At 40.0% G+C, this 19,311-nt stretch overlaps 1 protein-coding gene across 2 annotated transcripts in view; it reads left to right on the forward strand.

Moving 5' to 3' along the window:
* Positions 1-19,311, forward strand: part of NKAIN2 (sodium/potassium transporting ATPase interacting 2) — an 809,225-nt gene that overhangs the window by 336,069 nt on the left and 453,845 nt on the right. For both annotated transcript variants that reach the window (XM_032793396.2, XM_032793397.2), the window contains exon 2: positions 5,760-5,897. In XM_032793396.2, the coding sequence (XP_032649287.1) occupies positions 5,760-5,897 (138 nt within the window). The remainder of the gene's footprint in view (positions 1-5,759; positions 5,898-19,311) is intronic.

Genomic DNA, 19,311 nt, shown 5'->3' on the forward strand with positions numbered 1-19,311 from the left:
CATGCCGATGATGATGATAAAAAAAGTGTCAATTAAATTTGTGACTGGACTCCTTAGGGGGAGAACTGTATGTCTCTTGCTCTGTTTTACCTGCATTCTGCATATATTTCATGTTATAGCAGTTGTGGATGATGACCCAGCCCATGTTTGTTTTAAGAACACTTTCACAGCAGATTTGACAAAATGCAAAGAAGGTACCAAGCTGAGATTTCTAAAAATAGCTGCAGCACTCAAGCCAAGGTTTAAAAATCTGAAGTGCCGTCCAAAATCTGAGAGGGACGAAATGTGGAGCATGGTTTTAGAAGTCTTAAAAGAGCAACACTCTGATGTGGAAACTTTGTATTCTGTGTTGTAACTGCAATTAATATTTTTGAAAATGTTCCACATGTGGATAAATGTGTCTGCACACAGTCCTCTACAGAATTCGAACCTTACGTGTCTTTAAATTATGAGTAATGCTATGAAAAGCAAGTATAAAAATCACATACGAAACTTGCTCAGTTTACAAAAGATGTTTTGACAACTGCCATCCTCTCAAATTCAGACTGAGGTTTGAACGTCCAGCTAGAGTCTTAATTTTATGTCCCAGGAATAATGATGACAATTGCAATTTATCTAACAATTCCGTTCATTATATAAGTGAACCTAAAAAGAATCCAGCTCATTCTCCCTTTGCAGTCTCTCTTTTGTAGGGCAAAACTAGTGTTTAAAAGGTATTTTTAATTATATTTGTTCAGGAGAGTTGGCAGCTAACATTCTGAACACACACAAGGAGCAGATATGCTGAATGATAGGGTTCTATTTGTAGGTGCATATCCTCCAAGTTGTTGCAGACGAGTGGCCTGCTGTGCCCATGGAAAGCCCCATTGGCTTCAGAATACAGGAATGGGGCCATACAAAGTAATCTTTATGACCATAATTATAGTAAGGACCCAGTCCTACTCCCAACAAAGTCAAAGGGAATAGTTGCAGTGCTAGGGTGTCTAGGTTGACCAGACAGCAAATGTCCCAATTTTTCATGAGGGCGGTAATAGGAGCTTATATAAGAAAGACCCCAAAATCGGGACTGTCCCTAAAAAATCGGGAGATCTGGTCACCGTAAGGGTGTCTGTAATCTCCTTGAGAGATCCCTACGCTGTGCTTCCTACAAAGCAGTCTATTAGCAAAGAAAAAATGATTTCTAGAATCAACTGTATCTGTAACCAGCTTCTTCAAAACTTGAACCCAGCCCAAGAATATGTTATGACCACCTTTGTGTCCATATTTCCTCAGGAGTCTTTGTTTTTAGAACCGTGCATATAGTTCACAATGAAAAATTTGTATCAAATGTAACCTTTTGTGCTGCTCATCAAACGTCTGCAAATAGCTCACAATTTTCTAATTTTTATAAATAACTTGAAGTGATTTAACTTTTTTAAGCATGATTTTTAATTCTGTGGATTGATCTCAAGCCTTTTTTAGAGTATTTGATGTGGATTAATTTTTTTGGGTATTGTTTTTGTTTTCTGACTGAGTGTATAATCATTTTGTCTCAAACTCAGACCAGCTAAAAGTTTGGGTTCTGCAAATTCTAGTCTATATCTCTTTAAATTAGCTTCAGATGAATGTTCGTGCTATTAAAAATTACTCCCTTGAATGTCAATGCAAAGTGAATGAGCATGGCTCAAGGAAATTCATTTAAAAATTTGACTGAACAGACTAGGGGAGAAAAAAGCCCAGTTCTGTTCATAACTTCTGTTGCTTTTATACCAATAATTATTATTTTTAATCTAGTCTCTTCCTTTCAGCAGTTCTTCTTCTTTTTTTCCCACACTGTTTCAACTATATATATGTATGAACTTGATTTTCTCTGTCACTTCAGTTCTTTCACTGGGGTAACTACACTGAAGTCAATGGAGTTACACTGGAAAATCAGGCCCTATATCTGCATTTACAATCCAGAATTGTTTAAAGTGTTTTTACTGTGCAAACCACAAAGGGAAGAAATTAAGGCCAACAGTCTCAAAATTGAATGCCTGATAACACAATGCTTTTGCAGCTCCTGTTACAGAGGTGTATCTAACTTTAAGCACCGAACTTTGAAAATGTTTGCTCTAAGTTTACAACTATCGGTGTCTTTTCAACAAAGCAATGAACTTTGCATTTTAATTTATTTTTGTGTAATGTTCTGTTCTGCACACTCATCTGGGGTGTCTAGAAAAGAGTGTGTATAAAGTTTCATCCCATCAGGTAACCTTAATTATTTGTCGAAAGCAAAAACTTTTTAAAGCTAATAGTAGATTAAAACAGTCAGATTTTTATTTATTTAGCACATCAGCCACAACTTGGACAACTAAAATCCATCTTTAGGCACCTAAATAAAGGAGGGCTAATTTGCAGAGGTGGTGAGCACTGTCACTAGTCACACCCATGGCGTGCTCAGCACCTCTCCAAAATACGTAACTTTTATTTAGATGTCTAAATGTTAATTGAGGGGCCCAAGTTTAGGCACCCACATGTGAACGCTTTGGCCTTACTTTCTAAGGATGATTAACACGGCCTGCTGTTTGGTACTCAGGCAGTAGAGCTGTTACAGCAAATTATGTAAAGTCCCCTTTCTGGTGACTTTGGATAAGACCATCAGCTGAAAGCAAGTATCACTCTGTGTAGCTGAGGTGGGTTCACAAAAGTGCTCTTTTTTGACTTCCCCTGGTCCCTGGGCTAATCTCATAGACTCATGGACTTCAAGGCCAGAAGGAACCATCATGATCATCTGTGATATTCCAGTCCCCTGGTGCTGCTTAGAGTACTCTAAAGATTCCTCGCAATCTCATCTGTGCCAGCTGTTAGTGGCCCAAAAGGTGCATTACTCCAGCCCTTAGCTGGATGAATCTGAAATACTAAGCTCAGATCCATTTGAGTAGATGGCTGGGGCATTTATGAAAAACTGACTGCAGGGTCTCAGATGGCTACGTGTATAAAAACCTAGGTAGATGGTAGCACTACCAGACTCTGAACCAAACTTCTAATTGCTGGGCTGGCTGAGGGACTTTTGAGCTCTGCTCTTTGAATTGTTAGATTTAATTTTTGATGATGTATGATTTCAGGACTCCATCTTCATAACTGAATTCAACAACAAAAATTTCTTCATGGCACCCTGACACACACAACTATAATGGCACGAGTCTATCTATCTCTGAACCTTATCATTCATAGGCTTCCAGTTTAAAGAAAACAGTCATAAATCTTAGAAAAATGACAGTTAATAATGGAAAGAGAACTGAATGAAAATCTTTAGAGCTATTTAAGGTCCGGCTAGACCGCACCCTGGCTGGGATTATTTAGGGAAAGTGGTCCTGCCTTTAGCAGGGGGTTGGACTAGTGACCTCATGAGGTCCCTTCCAACCTTTTGATTCTATGATTCTATGAAAATATGTTAAGTGAAGATTTACTATAGAATATCCTCTTACTCAGTTTATATAGCCTTGTAAGCAATTTTTGACAACTATTGGATCTGTCACAAAAAAAAACCCCTTTGATATATATTGATGCAATTTCTTTTTAGCCTTACAGTTACAGTGGGAATATTAAGTTTCCTACTTTTATATAATTAACTACAGTGCTGCTGTTTTCTTCCATAATTGGTACACTTATCTGTGTGATTTCCTACTGTTTGAATGATTTGCCTCATCCCCTCTATATTTTGTAACTGACTGACCCCCCCATAGTTATTTTACTAGAAGTCTGCACAGTTTATTTTCTTTTTACAACTGCTTTGCCATTCTCATTTTACTGTTTTTTCAGCTGATGAAAATAAGAGCTCTCTGTTATGAATGAACATTTTCCCATTGTTAGACAGTTAATAATAATGCTTTAGGCAGGTATTTTGTTGATACTGTTACTGGATTCCACAAAGACCTGCACAGTGTCACAGATGGATCTCATTTATATAAATTAATAGTTAAAGTAATTTTTAAAGTAATTTAGTTAATAGTAATAGTTAAAGTAATTTAGGGGGCCTGGGATTTTGTGAAACTTGCAAGACAGCTTGGACTTTTAGTCACATCATTGCAATTACAATTAGCACATTACGCCTTGATTCTTTGGAAATTCTTCTGACATACAGTGTTTCTGAAAATGTGGTGTATAATATTGTGAACGAGGCTTGCAGAATCCTGGGTAACTTAAGAACTGTGTCTAGCTTGGTCCATGACTCTCTTAAGCAAAATTCTAAGCGAAAATCAGGATGGGCTATCAATCTGATATACTCTACAATACTAACCTGTCTCCAGAGAGGAGGAATTACAGTGATCACCATTAAATCTGGAATTTTAAAAGGAACATGAAACTAAGTGGGATTTGGATGCCAAACTCCCTTAGATTCCTTTAAAAATTCCAGGCTAAGAAGTCAGCATTTGTCAATAGACAACATATAGTTGCACTTTCCTGATATAAATTGGGGGAAAATGTGGTATCTGTTATCACTATGTGGCAGTGATTGGCAAATGCCATCCTTTTAATGGTGATGTATGTATTTGGTAACTTTTTAGCAAGGTCTTATTGTATTTTGGTTCTTGAATGCCTTTGTGGACAGGGAAATACCTCCAATAAATTGTACCACCTAAAAAATTGCAGTGAATTAAAATTAATTATTCAGCTAGCATTTAATTTCAGACACAGATATTAACTTGTAAATTAACTAAAATTGTCCTTGACAAAAACACCTAATTCAATTGATCCACTGTGTCTTATAAACTGAGTAAATATTCACCAACAGATTTTGGGGTGAAGGGAAGTTGCAAATTCATATAAAAGCAGCCAGGGGAGCGCGCCTGCCACCAGTCTGGGGTCCCGGCCGCCGGCCCCGCTTCATTCAGCCGGCCGCACGTGCTGAGCGGGGCCGGTGGCTGTGACCCTGGCTGGCAGCCACGTACCAGGCAAAATCAGCTCATGTGCCAAAGGTGGCACGCATGCCATAGGTTGCCGACCCCTGGGCTAACCCTTGGGCTATAGGTTATTCTGGGGTGAGTTTCCCTCAGTGTCTCCTGTTGAAGCTGTTCCACTTTGGCCCAATGACTATTCAAGGGTTTCGGAGAGAGAGAAACTCTGTAGCCTGATGATTAGAGCACTCACAGGTTCTGATCCATGCTCCAATTAATATTTATCTATACCAAATGGGAACAGCTTCACCAGGAGAGATTGAGTAGGTTCCATCCTAGAATATCTAGTAGTCTGGTGATTAGGTCAGTGACCTGGGAAGGGGGAGATGTGGGTTTCTGTTCCCACTCCAAAGCAGATATTCAGACCTGGGATTCCCACATCAAGGGTGAGTGCCTGAACCACCAGACAACTGGATATTGGGGGTGTGGTAGGGTAGGGTGGGATGGGGTGAGGCAACAGAGGGCTGGCAAACAACAAACTCCTCAGTTTTTGTGAATCGTGCCTATCCCTTGTGAATCTATCCAGAAAAATCTAAATATTTCATTGTGATAGTGTCTGAATGAACCAGTTCAACATTTTGAGGGGAAAAATAGTCATTTCTTTATTTGACTTATATGAATATTTTAGCTAACTGCATATAACTCAGTGGACTGTCAGTGAGAAATGCTGCTTTCACTAAAATCAAAGGGTGAAACATCACAAATGCATTTCATTATAATGCTGAATGAACTAGTTTCAAACTCAGGACAATTTTCTTGTTTTGGGAGGGAACATGTCTTCATATCTGTTTTTTTTCTGACCTGTTCTAATCTATGCATTCTGATGCTTTTAAATCCTAGGTTTGTGTGCTGGAGAGGCAGATATTTGACTTCCTTGGTTATCAGTGGGCACCAATCCTGGCAAATTTTGTGCACATTATTATAGTCATACTTGGCTTATTTGGAACCATCCAGTATAGACCTCGCTACGTAACAGGAGTGAGTATCATTTATGGTTTTTTTCTGAGCGTCATAAAAATGGGAGAGATGGATGTGCAAACTTTACTCTTTTGCTTAGGAATTACATATACATCTCACCTTTGTTTAACCTGCATATGTATTTTACAACTGTAACATTGTTCTGGTTCACCTACCATAATTAAATAGCACCATGCAACGGCAGCTGAATCAATCTCAAAAAATATATGAAAATATGAATATAGCATAAGACTTAAGTTCACATTTGTAAAGTACTTTGGAATCCTCAAAGAAGAGATGATATAGAAGCACAAACTATTATACACACTGGACTTTACCTGTTGATCATTTAATTACTGTAATTTGTATTGACTGTTTCTTATTAACCCATGTTGTTTAGAATGTCAAAAAGATGCCTGCTTATTACAAATAAGACAGTATTGTGGGTGTGTGAGGAGAGGGAGGTGAGGAAGTGACAAGACGAGTAAAAAAAGATAGTATGTGACTCTCAGGAGCTGACCTGATTTTTTTTCCCTTCATCCATCCTCCCTTTAACCTATCTGCATACACACAAACAAATTGGGCTTTGTTGTACTCTCAAACACATTACAATTTTAACTAGATTTTAGATTTACATTTTTAGCAATTTGTTTTAAAAAAATGATATAAAAAGTTTAAATCTCAAAAACGTTGCTCAGAATGACTTTATCTCAAAATAATTCCATAATAAAAACAATACTAATTCAACGGTACAGTGTAGATTTTTCACCAACACAAATGCAAATCATGAAATCCCGAAGCTGCTGTTTCATCATGAACAGTAATTCAGCCTTCAGGCATATGCTTGTTTGTCTGATTTGTGTTGGTCACTATGGGATGAACTGTGGCTTTGCCATAAGCCTGTTTTGGAGTTACTGCATTGTTGAGACGCTCCAGGATCAGCCCAAGAGTGAGATTGTAATTCCCCCTGCTGCTCCAGGGAGGGAAAGGAGTAAGTTGTGTTGGATCTGTACTTGGCTCTGAAGAGCTGGCATCCCCTCTTACACTGTTACACAAGATGTGGGTAACTGGTCCATGAGATAAGGGGTCATGATGTTCTCCTTATGTCCTTGTAGTCCCTGAGCCACAGGTTAGTCCTATGGTATTAATGTTAATGAGTGAATATTGGTATGTGTAGGAGTGAAAATGTGCTTCTGTATATATGCAGTGGTGCTGTAGCCATGTTGGTCTCAGGCTATTGGAGGAACAAGGTGGGAGAGGTAATCCTTTTTTATTGGACCAACTTCTGTTGGTGAGAGAGAGAAGCTTTGGGTCTGAAGAAGAGCTCTGTGTAAGTTTGAAAGCTACTCTCTTTCCCCAACAGAAGTTAGTCCAATAAAATATGTTCTCGCCCACACCTTGTATCTCTACCCTGAGATCTACACGACTGCAACAACACTGCAAACATCTTATAAAAATGGAAAGTGTATGTGTAAATAATATACGCATGCACATATTTAACAATGTTACCAACTCTCATGATTTTATCACAGGTTTCATATTTGGAGTTTTTCATCAAGTCTCACCTTCTGCAAGCCTGTGATTATGTGAGAATCACAGCTTTTCTTTTCTGCAAAAGAGTTAGTTTCTAATCCTTATGGTTGTGGGGGGAAAAAAGCTTGAAAACAGGACCCAAGTGCACCTTGAAGGCTAAGAAACCATAAGGCAAATAGAAAGAACACAACTCTGATTTTTTTAAATTCTTATGATTTACATTTTCAGTCAGCTCTGAAGAAAAGAAAACACCCACTTTCACACCTGGAAACATTAAAAGGGGAAATTTTTGCTTTTAAAAAAATATTACCTTTAGGTTCAAAACCACTCTAAGAAATTTAAGCACAATTTTTTTTCTGAAAATACCAGAAAATAGGGGCATATTCTTAAAAGGGCCACTTCAACAGGGAAAGGCACAGTTTTCTGCTAGAACCATGACTATACCCGAAATCAGAATGCATTCAAATTCTAGTCATAAAGTAGACTTTAAACTCCTGGGCTGATGCCATTCCGCCACTCTTTCCTGCTCATTGTCTCATATGCCCTCTCTTAGAGTTGCCCTTGACTTTAAGACAAAGAGTAAAGGGCCTTTTGACCTGGCATCCATAGTCTAGAAGTGAAGTTCCACACATACAGCAGGTGCCTGATGCTACTGCACCCCTGCAGTTGGACTGTGGTGGGCAGCAAGTAGCCTGATCATCCCAGAGGACATCTAACAAAGGAAAGTCCTCCCTCTGTTACTGCAGCAGCTGCATAGAGACCACTTTCCTCTTAGTGCTGTTACAAGAAATAACACTAGGAATTAGAAGTTGCCCCAGCTATCACAAAGTTGCTAGGAGACCACAAACTCATGAGGCATCTATTACCCTCCAGTCAGCCTGTCCGCTGAATGTAGTGGTATAATGCATGTTTCACTTCAGTTGCTGCTCTGTCTAGAATGAGTGTGTCTGAGGATGGGAGTAGACTGATTCTTGCCCATCATGGTTTTCAGGGGTCCATACCATATATTCCATTGAAGCTAGGAGATGGAGGGAATTTCCATCTGAAGAATCGGAAGGTGGGTGCTCAGTTCCAGGAGAGCACAATCTTCTGGGCCTGGGGACCGTATCAATGAGGTTTGCTTATTTCCAGGGGTGTGGGTAGGGGTCTGTAAAACTCAGACTGCCAAGTGAATATGCAAGGGTTAGGACCGCCATCTTCTGTGAACGTACCCTGCATCATCCCTACTCCTCAGTCATATCAGTATCTGTAATATTTCTTGCTTCTACAACACTAAATACATTTTAATTTTATATAATATTCTTCATACAGGGTATTACACATTTTCTAGACACAGTGAATCACAAGTTAAAGAGAACAGAAGGGCTTTAAGGAGAGATTTAAAGAAATAAGTTAGTGTCTCAGAGGGATGTGGAAATTAGTTCCTCACAGATGTGACACAACAAGTGGAATGAGTGACCTTGAACTCTGGAGAATCACACAAAGCAGAGAGAGCGAGCGATAGGAGGCCAAAACTGGCATACTGGGGGACAGGTGAATATACTGTCAGATCTTGGGAGGTTTTAATTGAAATGGGAGATGGTAGAGGCAGACAGAGAAGATGGTTAAGGTACTATTGCAGGAAAGAATAGTATGGCTGAAATTTAGAGAGCAGATATTAGAGGTCTGTCAGCGTTCGGAAGTGACATGATGGAGATGTGAATGTGTTTTTAACAGAGCCATCAGTGGGGACAGGCAGTATTGATGTCTGGGGCTTTGCCTAACCAAGGGCCCTGGGAAAGAGCTGATCAATCTCTTCCTCATCCTGGTGTGGGCCACACACATAGGCTCAATCTCTTCCACTCCACTTAGGATACTTCCTGCAGAGCAGATTCAGAATGTACTTATGTGTGCAGTCACATTTCCTGCTCTACTGCTGGTTTGAAATGCAAGAAGTAGGAGAAAGCTGCTGAACACATTGATACTGTCTGGCTCCTGCTCTGCAGAAAAGTTCAGAATCTGTATTCATCCTTTTTCCTCCCCTCCCAGGAGTTCTGAATATGAGGGGCAGGGGATGTAAATATTTGCACTAGGTTCTATTGCTGTCTCCTGAGAAACAAGACATTTAGGGAGACCCCCAGTCTGTAGGGATGATGGGGTGGTAATATTGAACTCTGTGTTGCTCTTTTTGCCATGGAAAGAAGGTACAAGGAAGGTAAAATGGAGTGATGTGAAGGAATGAAGGAGAGTTTGGGGATGGGAAATGCGTATAGGGGAATTTGAGGAGAAAGGCCACTGGGTGTCAGTCTCGTGTAGAAACAGATGTCAGCTGCCACTTTGGAGCTTTTGTCCTGTTGGTGTTGGTGAGCTCAATTCTTCTAGACTAGAGCTTGTTCCAAGGAATGTAAATCCTGGATGTGTGCCTAATAGAAAAGACCAAGATAAAGGAGAATTTTGGCAGCATTTTGGAGGTGGTAATTGGCAGCCTTTCAGATGAGGGAGGGGGGGAGGATTTGTAGGGGAAGGGCAAGGAAATGGATTAAAGCAGTGGTTCTCAAACTTTTTTTTTTGTGGACCACTTGAAAATTGCTGAGGGGTCTCGGCGGTCCACTGAGCTTTCCATATATTGTTTGTACCGTTAGCTAACTATTGTAAAATGCTTTGGATAAAAGCGCTGCATAAAAAAAACTTAATTGTTTTTGATCTACAAATAAAAGCACACAATTTATATTTTAATATCAGTAGTCTTACCTTTCTAATGTGATGGATGTGTCCTCAAGCTGGGGCTGGGAAAGCGGGGGAGGTCTCCACTGCCACAGCTTCCACAGAGCTGAGGCTGGGAAGGAGTGGGGGGATCTCTCCCTGGAAGCTGCAGCCCTGGAGCTGGGGAAAATCATCTATTTCTCTGTTCTCCACAGCCCTGAACATCCCAAATTCCCCCCACCCTCTCTTTTCACTCCACCTACCCGTTATTCCCCCCAAGGCCACCACCTCACCTTACCTGTGAATCTTCTCCAGGGCCAAGGCACCTAATGAATGGAACCACACCTGCGCAGCTCCACTCATTAGGTGGGTGGCCCTTCCTTCATTCTCTTGTGTGCAGCCCCCCAGGTGCGCACCTTACAAGGAACTTTCCACAGACCACATTTTGAGACTCTCTGGATTAAAGGTTTGAATAAGATTGCTGATCTTGGGAGTGAAGAAAAGATCTGATATAAGAGACATGAGACAAGAAGACCTTTTTAACCAGAAGAAGGATTTTGTTTTTTAGCCTGCAGTAGTAGGGAACTATAATGTATCTAAGCAGATTTTAAAAATTACATCTTACCGAATTTTAAAATTAATAATAGATATAGATTGTATGTGATACAAACATACAAAGAGGATAAGAAACAATGTAAAGTTGCCATAGTTTAATGTATTCTATTATATCCCTCTATTAGGGATAACAATAAGAAAAAATAATAACAGTAAACATTAATGGAGACTCATATAGACCTCTGAAAGTACTAAAGAACATAATATGCTGGAGAAAAAGAGCAAAGGTCTCAATTTACCACAACACAAATTTGCAGTCAGTTAAAGGAGGACGAATCTTATATAGTTTAATACTTGGCTGCATTAAGTCGTGGAGAAAAGGACAGATTATTATTGGTACATTACTTAACATGTAATTGCTGATATATATTAAAAGAGCGAGAGAGAGGCAATTACCTTATGTCTGAGCTTCTTGCAGCATCATCAGTCTGCCAGACCATTAGGCCCCAGAGAGTATAGCTGAGCTGATCCATGCCTCCTGTAAAGCAAAGAATTGTCAATTGCCCATAGCCTTGCAGATAGACCAATTCAATGCCATATAGTGAATTTATCCCAGAATCTGCCAAGATTTCGGGAAATATTTCAATAATATGTTGAACTACACATAGCAACTTAGTACCCACTGTACTTTTAAAAATGTTCATGATGATGCATAAAAATCTGCAGAAGCTCATCTATAACATGCATCTATAGGATATTGTCAAATAATTCAGCTACAAATCAGCTGTACCACAGAAATGCTTAAACGTAAGCCAGTAACAAATAGGAATAATAGCTAATCTCAAGAGTTCTGGATTACCCTGTTCTCTGCTACCTTTTTCACTTTGAAATTTAGGTTCTGTGTATTCAGTGAGTTAGGAGTCATGAGTATTGGTTTTGGCAAAAGAATTTCAGTGATTTTTTTTTTTTTTTTTACTTCCAAATATCTTATAACAGAAGATAACACAATTGACTGCCAGTGCTTTTCCCAAGAAAAGCTATTTACTCACAGTATGAGAAAAGCTTCATATTTTCAGCATTTTCTAGTAACATTTTTTGTGAGGTTAAGTCTTGCCTTATTGAACCCATCCAATTTGCTTTCCGGAGATTTGTTTTCTTTAAAATAAGGCAGTACGTGTCTTCAAGCCCTGCAGAGGAATTATCCAAGAAAGATATTTCCACTCGTACATTCTGCCTACTTTTGGGGAAGGATACTCCTTTATGATCAGTGTAACTAAGAGAAGGCTGCAAGGGAATGAAGTCCCTTACATGTTCTGACCAGGCTGTTGAGCTTGATATTCTTGAGGTTCAGGAACTTCGTATCCTAGCCAGAGGCACTCACTTTAAGTGGTGGCTCCTTGAAAAGTTCTTGTCTAGATTACTATCCTTTAAGGCAAAACTTTCAGCAGTTCATTTTACTATTTATGGTATGCTGCAGTACCAAATCATAACATGAGTTAAGGGCATTAGAGCCTCAGAGAATCATCTGGTTCATATATTGCAAGTACAGGTAAACAAATTGCATCTATAAAGAAGCACTTGCTCACACAGTTTGCCAGTTTGAAAGCACAAATGCTAATTTGTGTTTGCAAATAATAGGCTTTTGCACACACAATTCGAAGCCCCTGTTGCTGTTGGTAACAGTTATGGAAGTGTGGGACCTGAACACTTTTTAAACATATTGCCTAAGAACAGATAATGATTTTCTTGAACTTCTCATTCTTTGAAATTATTTCCCATAAATATTTGTGACTGTTTGCTTTGTAGAGGAGCAATGTTTTCTGACACTTGCTATTTGATGTGTTAGTCAGTCTTGATTGGAAACATAAGTTATATGTTCTCCCCCCTGCCCCCTGCCATACCCTAATTAGAAGATCATAATTCTCAGATACAGGCTTCAGGTACAAAAACATTTTTAAAAATACAAAATCCCCTTTCTGCAAATATTATCCAATATCTGCATCAAATTGACTGTTTCTTTAAACATCCTGCCCATGTCTTCATTTGCTAAAAGATCTGTTGAAATTAAAACACAAGGGAGGTGAGCACAACTGAAGTGAACCCGTTAAAAATTTTGAATAAGTAGTTGTAGGAAACATTTTGCAGTATTTACACAGTTCTTGCTAGTCAGATTGGAAATATTATGAGACTAGCCTTTTAGTTTGACTTTTTATACCTGTACTTACTGTCCTGGAAGTAAGAAACCAAGAAGTACATTATCACGGAGGTACATTAGAGAGAAATAATAGGGTGTAAGATAAAAAGTGAAACAGGTGCACGATAATGGTGCTGTAAATATCTATATACCAACACAAGAAGCTGAAAAGGCTAAACTAGGGGATCTTGGATGCCTGGCAATAGAAGAGAATTTTCATGTAAAAAGTTCTGAAAAATGGTGGAATGCCAAAAGTCAGTGGAATACTGTGTCACTGGTGTGTACGTTATACAAGGAAGACCCATTTGGGTGTAAAAGTTTGGGAGCAGCATTGTATCTAACAGATGTCATAAAACCTAATGAGAGGGATTATCAGAGTGGAGAGTCTCATTCAATAGAATGTATATAGCTACAAATCCCAGATTATAAGAATACAAATATACTAGTAGATTTATACTGCTAACTTTTTCACCAGAAAGATGATATTGAGTGTGCAACGGAGAACAAGATCAGAGGCAACATATCTGTAATAATGGGCAACTTTAACTACCTGCCGTCTGATCAAATGTCATGTCAGGACAAGGTTTAGAGAAGCAAATTTTCAATATTTTAAGAAATTGCTTCTTGGAACAGTTAGTTCAAAATCAAACAAGAGCAGAAGCTACTTTCAACTTAGTTCAAAGTAATGCACAGGAATTGGTTAAAAAAGTAACTGTACTGAAGCAAGAATTTATAGTGACTACTGAATGATTAAGTTCACCACCCTGTAGACTGGGATCTTACCAAATACTGTCACTGACACTAAACTTCAGATGTAGGGAGTTTTAAAAAATGAGGAATCTAATTAAAATGATCCTCAAGTCAAAAGTGAGGAATAAGCATAGGGCAACTTAATCATAGCACAGTTGAGTCCCAGAAAGCATGCATATTGCTGAATGAAAAAGGAGACAGAGGGAAACAGCATGATTACATGCAGGGGTGCCACAAGGGGTGGTGGATTCAGAGGGATGAAGTGACTCCCCCCTAACACATTTGGTAAAATGTTGTCTCCTGACTGGTAGTGCTTCTGCAGCCTCAGAGGCAGTGCATTGCTGAGCCCACAGGTCTCCTCCCCCTCCGCATGGAGAATGTCAGTGGTGGAGGAGTTTGGACAGCTAGTGGGAGCAGCGCTAGTGCTCCAGAGCTCCCCAAGTGCTGTCCATGGTGGGAGGGGAGATGCTGAGGAGCTGGCTCTGGAGGTGCTGGTGCTGTGGGGGCAGAGAATGGTAACCTGAGAAATAGTATTGCCGCTGCCAAGCTTCTTTTACTGTGCAGGCCTTACCCAGGAGCCTGAGCTCTTTTGCTGTCTCCCAGTTACACATGAGGTGATGTGGGGTGATGTGAGGCTGGCTCAGTACAAGGTGTCTGGCCGGAGCAAAGGGCCAGCCTGGCTGCAGAGCGCACTAGCACAAAATGGAGGATGGCACAGAAAAGCACCAACCCCACCCAGCAATTCAACTTCATGGCTCAGGATCAAATCTGGAAGGGCCTGTCCCCTCCCTGCACCCTTTCCTCTGGGTGTCTACATCAATCTCCTCCATCTACCACTTGATACTATTTGATACAATTTTGGGAAACATTTGGTAAATTTTTTTAAACATCACCCTGATATGCCTGCTTTAGACCCCAATCAGTGCCTCAGGTGAGATGGCAAGGTGCTAGAGGGTACTGGAGCCAAACATGAATCCTTATGGAAATTCAAAGTTGGTGGAGCCATTAAACAGGAACAGAAACTGTGGCAATTCACATATAAGATGTAATTTGTGTCAGCTGAAAGGGAATTTAAAGAGCAAATGGGCCAAATGCATGTGGCTCTTCAGGAAATCCAGCACTGTGAGGGGGCTGATAATCATTCCTGTCCCCATACTTTCCACAGGATGTGATCATAATGGAAGATACCTCGCTGCTGCTAGTGAGCAGGGAATCAAGGGAGGGCCTTTTCCAAGCCTGCGGCTTCCGCCCTAGTGCCTACACAGCTCTCCTGTGTGCAGCAGTGGTCCCCCCTACACGCACACACACTGATGGCAGAGTGGTGCAGGAAAGTTACTGTCAATGGGTAAGAAACAAACCAACTCTGCTGAAGAACCTGCAGCAGCGAATTGCCCAGTATGTCCACAAGAGTTTTCTGGAGATCTCTGAGGGTGATTCCTGTGAAGTGAGGGACTCAATCAACAGCCTGTTCCACCACTCAGACTACAAGCCTGCTTTCTGCAACCCTACTGCCCCCAACAACTCACTTCAGCAATTCCCAAAATCAGATCCACTTACCAGGGGCCTCCTGTCCTGTTTGCACTTTGCCAAGATCTGACAGCTGTGACTGGGTAGGCTCCTCCAGGGTAGAAAAGAGCTCCTGGCTGCATGCATCTCTGGCCTCAGAGTTGTCTTCTGCCTCTGGGTCCCCCTCTCCCTCCACATCCTCATCCATTCTCGACTGGCATGCGAGCTACTGAAGTATTCACAGGGGCCGTCCAGCTCTTTATAGAACCGGCAGTTCGTGGGCACAGCACCAGAATTGCCTCCCATGCCTTGAAGGAGCTGCGGAACGCTCACTACACTTTGACCCTGCACTGCCGTGTGTCCTGGTCATGGCCCCTTTCTGTCATGGATCGTGAAATCTGTCCATAGGTATCATAATTCCTATGGGTAGAGCGCAGCTGGGACTGGACAGCCTCCTCTCCTCAAACGCTGATGAAGTCCAGCAGCTTGGCATTGCTCCAAGCGGGGGATCATCTGGTAAGTGGAGCAGCATGGCCACCTGGAAAGATGCACTGAGACCACTGCACACATCACCAACCAAACAGGAAGGGGACTTTCAAATTTGCAAAGGAATTTACGGAGTGGGAATGATAGTTGGTCACCTGAAAGCAGGGCAGTAGAGTTCAAACGAATGACCAGAGAGGTGAGAACAGGCATTGTGGCACACCTCCCAGAGGCCAATTGCAATGCTGTAATCACCACATGTCTATACTGGCACCACAGCGCTGTATCCTATACCTCTCGTTGGGGTAGTTTTTTTAAAGTGCTACAGTTGCACAATTTCTGTGCACTAAGTGGCTTGGCAGTGTGTACACCTTGGGAGTTACAGCACAGAAGGCTGCTTTACTGTGCAGAAGTAGAAGTAGACAGGACCTAAGTGAAGCACTGGTCTTTTATGGTAGAGTAATTACTGCACAGGAGCACTTTCATGTAACTCCTTCTTTGTCATGAATATCAGTATGCATTCTCCTTGGCATCAGTTGTTCTATGTCTTCATGATCATCAGCATTCCTTATTTAAAAGAATTCCAACTGAGTAGTTTTGGTTGAGGAGGCCTGTTGATTGCCCAGCTGTCTCCTTGTTAAAGAGATTCTTTGTTCTGGTCATTTTTTACTTAATCATGCCTGCAGGTCTCATCAGAGATTTGTGAAATACCTGCTGTCAAGGTATGATTCCCCACTCTGAACCTTAGCATCCAAAAGATGGAGTACCTGCATGAACCCCTCTAAGCTTAATTACTAGCTTAGAAATGATAGAGCTGCCACCACTCAAAAATAGTGTGTTTTGGGATACTTTCTGGCCCTCAAACCCTTCCTTGGGGACCCCAAGACCCAAACCACTTGGATCTCAAAACAAAGGGAAATAAACCATTCTCCTCCTCTCTTCCTCCCAGATTCTCCCCTCCCTGGGTTACACTGGGAGATCACTGTGATTCAAACTCCTTGAATCTTAAAACAGAGAGAAATCAGGCTTTTCCCCTCTCTCCCCCTCCCAGACTCTCCCTGAGAGAGAGACAGTGATCCTAACACAGAGAGAAATCAGGCTTTTCCTCCCCCCCTTCTCTCCTTTCTCCCACCAATTCCCTGGTGAGTGCAGACCCCCTCCCCTTGGGTCTTACACAAGAATAAAAAAAATCAATCAGGTTCTTAAAAAGAAAAGCTTTTAATAAAAGAAAGAAAAAAGTAAAAATTGTCTCTGTAAAATCAAGATGGAAAATGTTACAGGGTCTTTCAGCTTATAGACACTAGAGAGAATCCTCCCCCCAGCACAAATACAAGTTGCAGCAAACAGAGATACAATCCTTCCAGCAAATACACATTTGCAAATAAAGAAAAACAATCAAAAGACTAAACCGCCTTTCTAACTGGTACTTACTAAATTGAACAGAAGAGGCTGTTTCAGAAAACTGGAGAGTCTGTATACATGTCTGGTCCCTCTCAGAACCCAGAGAGAGCAAAGAAAAAACCCAAAAAACACAGACAAAGGCTTCCCTCCACTGAGATTTGAAAGTATCTTGTCTCCTGATTGGTCAGGTGTTCCAGGTTTACTGAGCTAGTTAACCCTTTACAGGTAAAAGACACATTATCCCTTAACCTCTGTTTATGACACCTGCATATTCATAATCCCTGGCACCAGAGCATGTTATCACTGCTGTAGAGCTGAATAATTTCTTGTTTAAATTCTTATCAGTAATCCACTACATCCAAATGGGGCAGGGTGTTTTTTTCATTTCTTTTCTTTGCATATTTTGTCCTTTGACTGCTGGACACTACATCACTAAATGACCATTGTAAAGTTTGCTATGTTCATTATTTTATTTTGAGAGTAATATTTACTTTTGATACGTGCAAGGAAAAAATAGTATGTGCATGTGTGACAATATCCTTTGGAATTGAAACAATTGAGAGAAATTTTACTTCTCAGCACAGTTACTCTGGCCACTTTGTAATATAGTATTATTTTATTGTTGCATAAATGTTACATTTTAGTGTACTACAGATTTAAATTTAAAGGAACAGTGTTAATAATTTACTTTTACAGTAGCTCCAATTCTAAATTTTTAAGGAGAGAAAGAGTTTGTGTAAATTAGCTAGTAAGCCCTATTGTCATAGCTGTACAGATGTAATTAATCCAAGTTATGAGTACAAGAACTGATGAATGAATGCATATATGCCCTCTCATAAAACTTCTGGGATTATAGAGAGAACAATAAGAGAGAGAAGTGCACGAGTCCTCTAATGGTAGAAAAAATTATACTATATACTCTTACATCAGTTTAGAACTCATGAGCTGCTCCTTTCATCTGACAAAAAAGCCACAGAGCTAATCCATATTTAGATTATATGGAGCCTTTGATTTTGGCTTCTCTTTCTGGTGACTTTTCTCTGTACCTTGCAGGAAACCCTAGCAGAGTCTCAAATTTTGCCAGCATGGGGCCTGAGCTAAGCCTCTGGCAAAAAAGACCCCGATTGAAGGAGTTACTTGCTGTATATTATTGCAGAATGTGTCTGTATTGCGTGCAGAGAAACAGAAAAAAAGAAGTAACATGAACTAAGTATCTTCAGTTCTCTCTGCTGGCCTGTGCAGTAGAACCTGATTTTAATACTGTTTTGAACAAAGCCTAAGAGCAAAAAATTTTTTCCTACTTGCAAAATTGTTTGGTTAAGGAGTGATAGAAAGGATATATTTAAAAATGAACGCAGCCTAAGTCCCTTCCTCACACAGCTAGATCCCTCTGAAGTAATCACTTTTTGTCTCAAACGTTTTTTTCACTGAAAAATGCAGATTCAGGTTGACCAAAACATTCCATACTTGTCAAATTTGCTGAATTTTTCCATTGGACCCTCCTCCCAAAAAAAACCCTCTGAAAAAATTGAAATGTTTCAATTTTGTTTGTTTTGAAACAACTTCAATTTTATTTTTAAAAATGTTAACTCACAAGAAACAATGTTTTTATTTGGGTCAAATAAAATATTTCATTCAACCTGAACAAAATTTTGAAATTTTTTCAGTATGCCAAAATTTGTCATTTTTTGGAAGCAATTTAAAAAAATCAGCATGTCCAGCAAACCAAAACCTCACTTATTTGTACACTCTGCTCTAAAGCACAAGGGGATAAAAATCAATCTAAGGAAAATTGTGAAAACTCTTTTCTCTTTAATCTAAAGATCTGTCCTACCTTCTTACTCTCTCCTTCGGTCTCATGACACAGATACCTCCCACGAGAACCCAGAATTTAAAGATTGGAAAAGCTCTAATCAGGCAGTTTAAAAGAGGCTCCAGGCTCTCTGGGTCTTGAAAACTTAATCTAATTGGCCTTCACTCAGCAATTATGGTGATGGGCCCTCTAGAAAACCCTAAAATAGACAGATATATGTTCAAACCTCTTCTTCAACAATAGTTATGTTCGGAGCTTATTTTCATTTATTGAAAATTCATTTCAGCCTCATTTTCTGAGCATATTTTAACTTTCCACTACAATAAATCCCCTTAAAGACACTTAGTTAATATTTTACATGGATATAAATAAAAAAAAAGGGTATTGGAAGATGACAAATTATAATTTGCATCATCTAATGAAGTGCAGCATTGATTTCCAGTAAATTTTATGCATCACCTGTTCAGTACTTGAAGCTTTCTGTTGTTTTCACAGTTTAAAGCTTTAATTATGAGATA

The sequence above is a fragment of the Chelonoidis abingdonii genome, chromosome 3 (assembly GCF_003597395.2).
Source record: "Chelonoidis abingdonii isolate Lonesome George chromosome 3, CheloAbing_2.0, whole genome shotgun sequence".
Classification (NCBI taxonomy): Eukaryota; Metazoa; Chordata; order Testudines; family Testudinidae; genus Chelonoidis; species Chelonoidis abingdonii.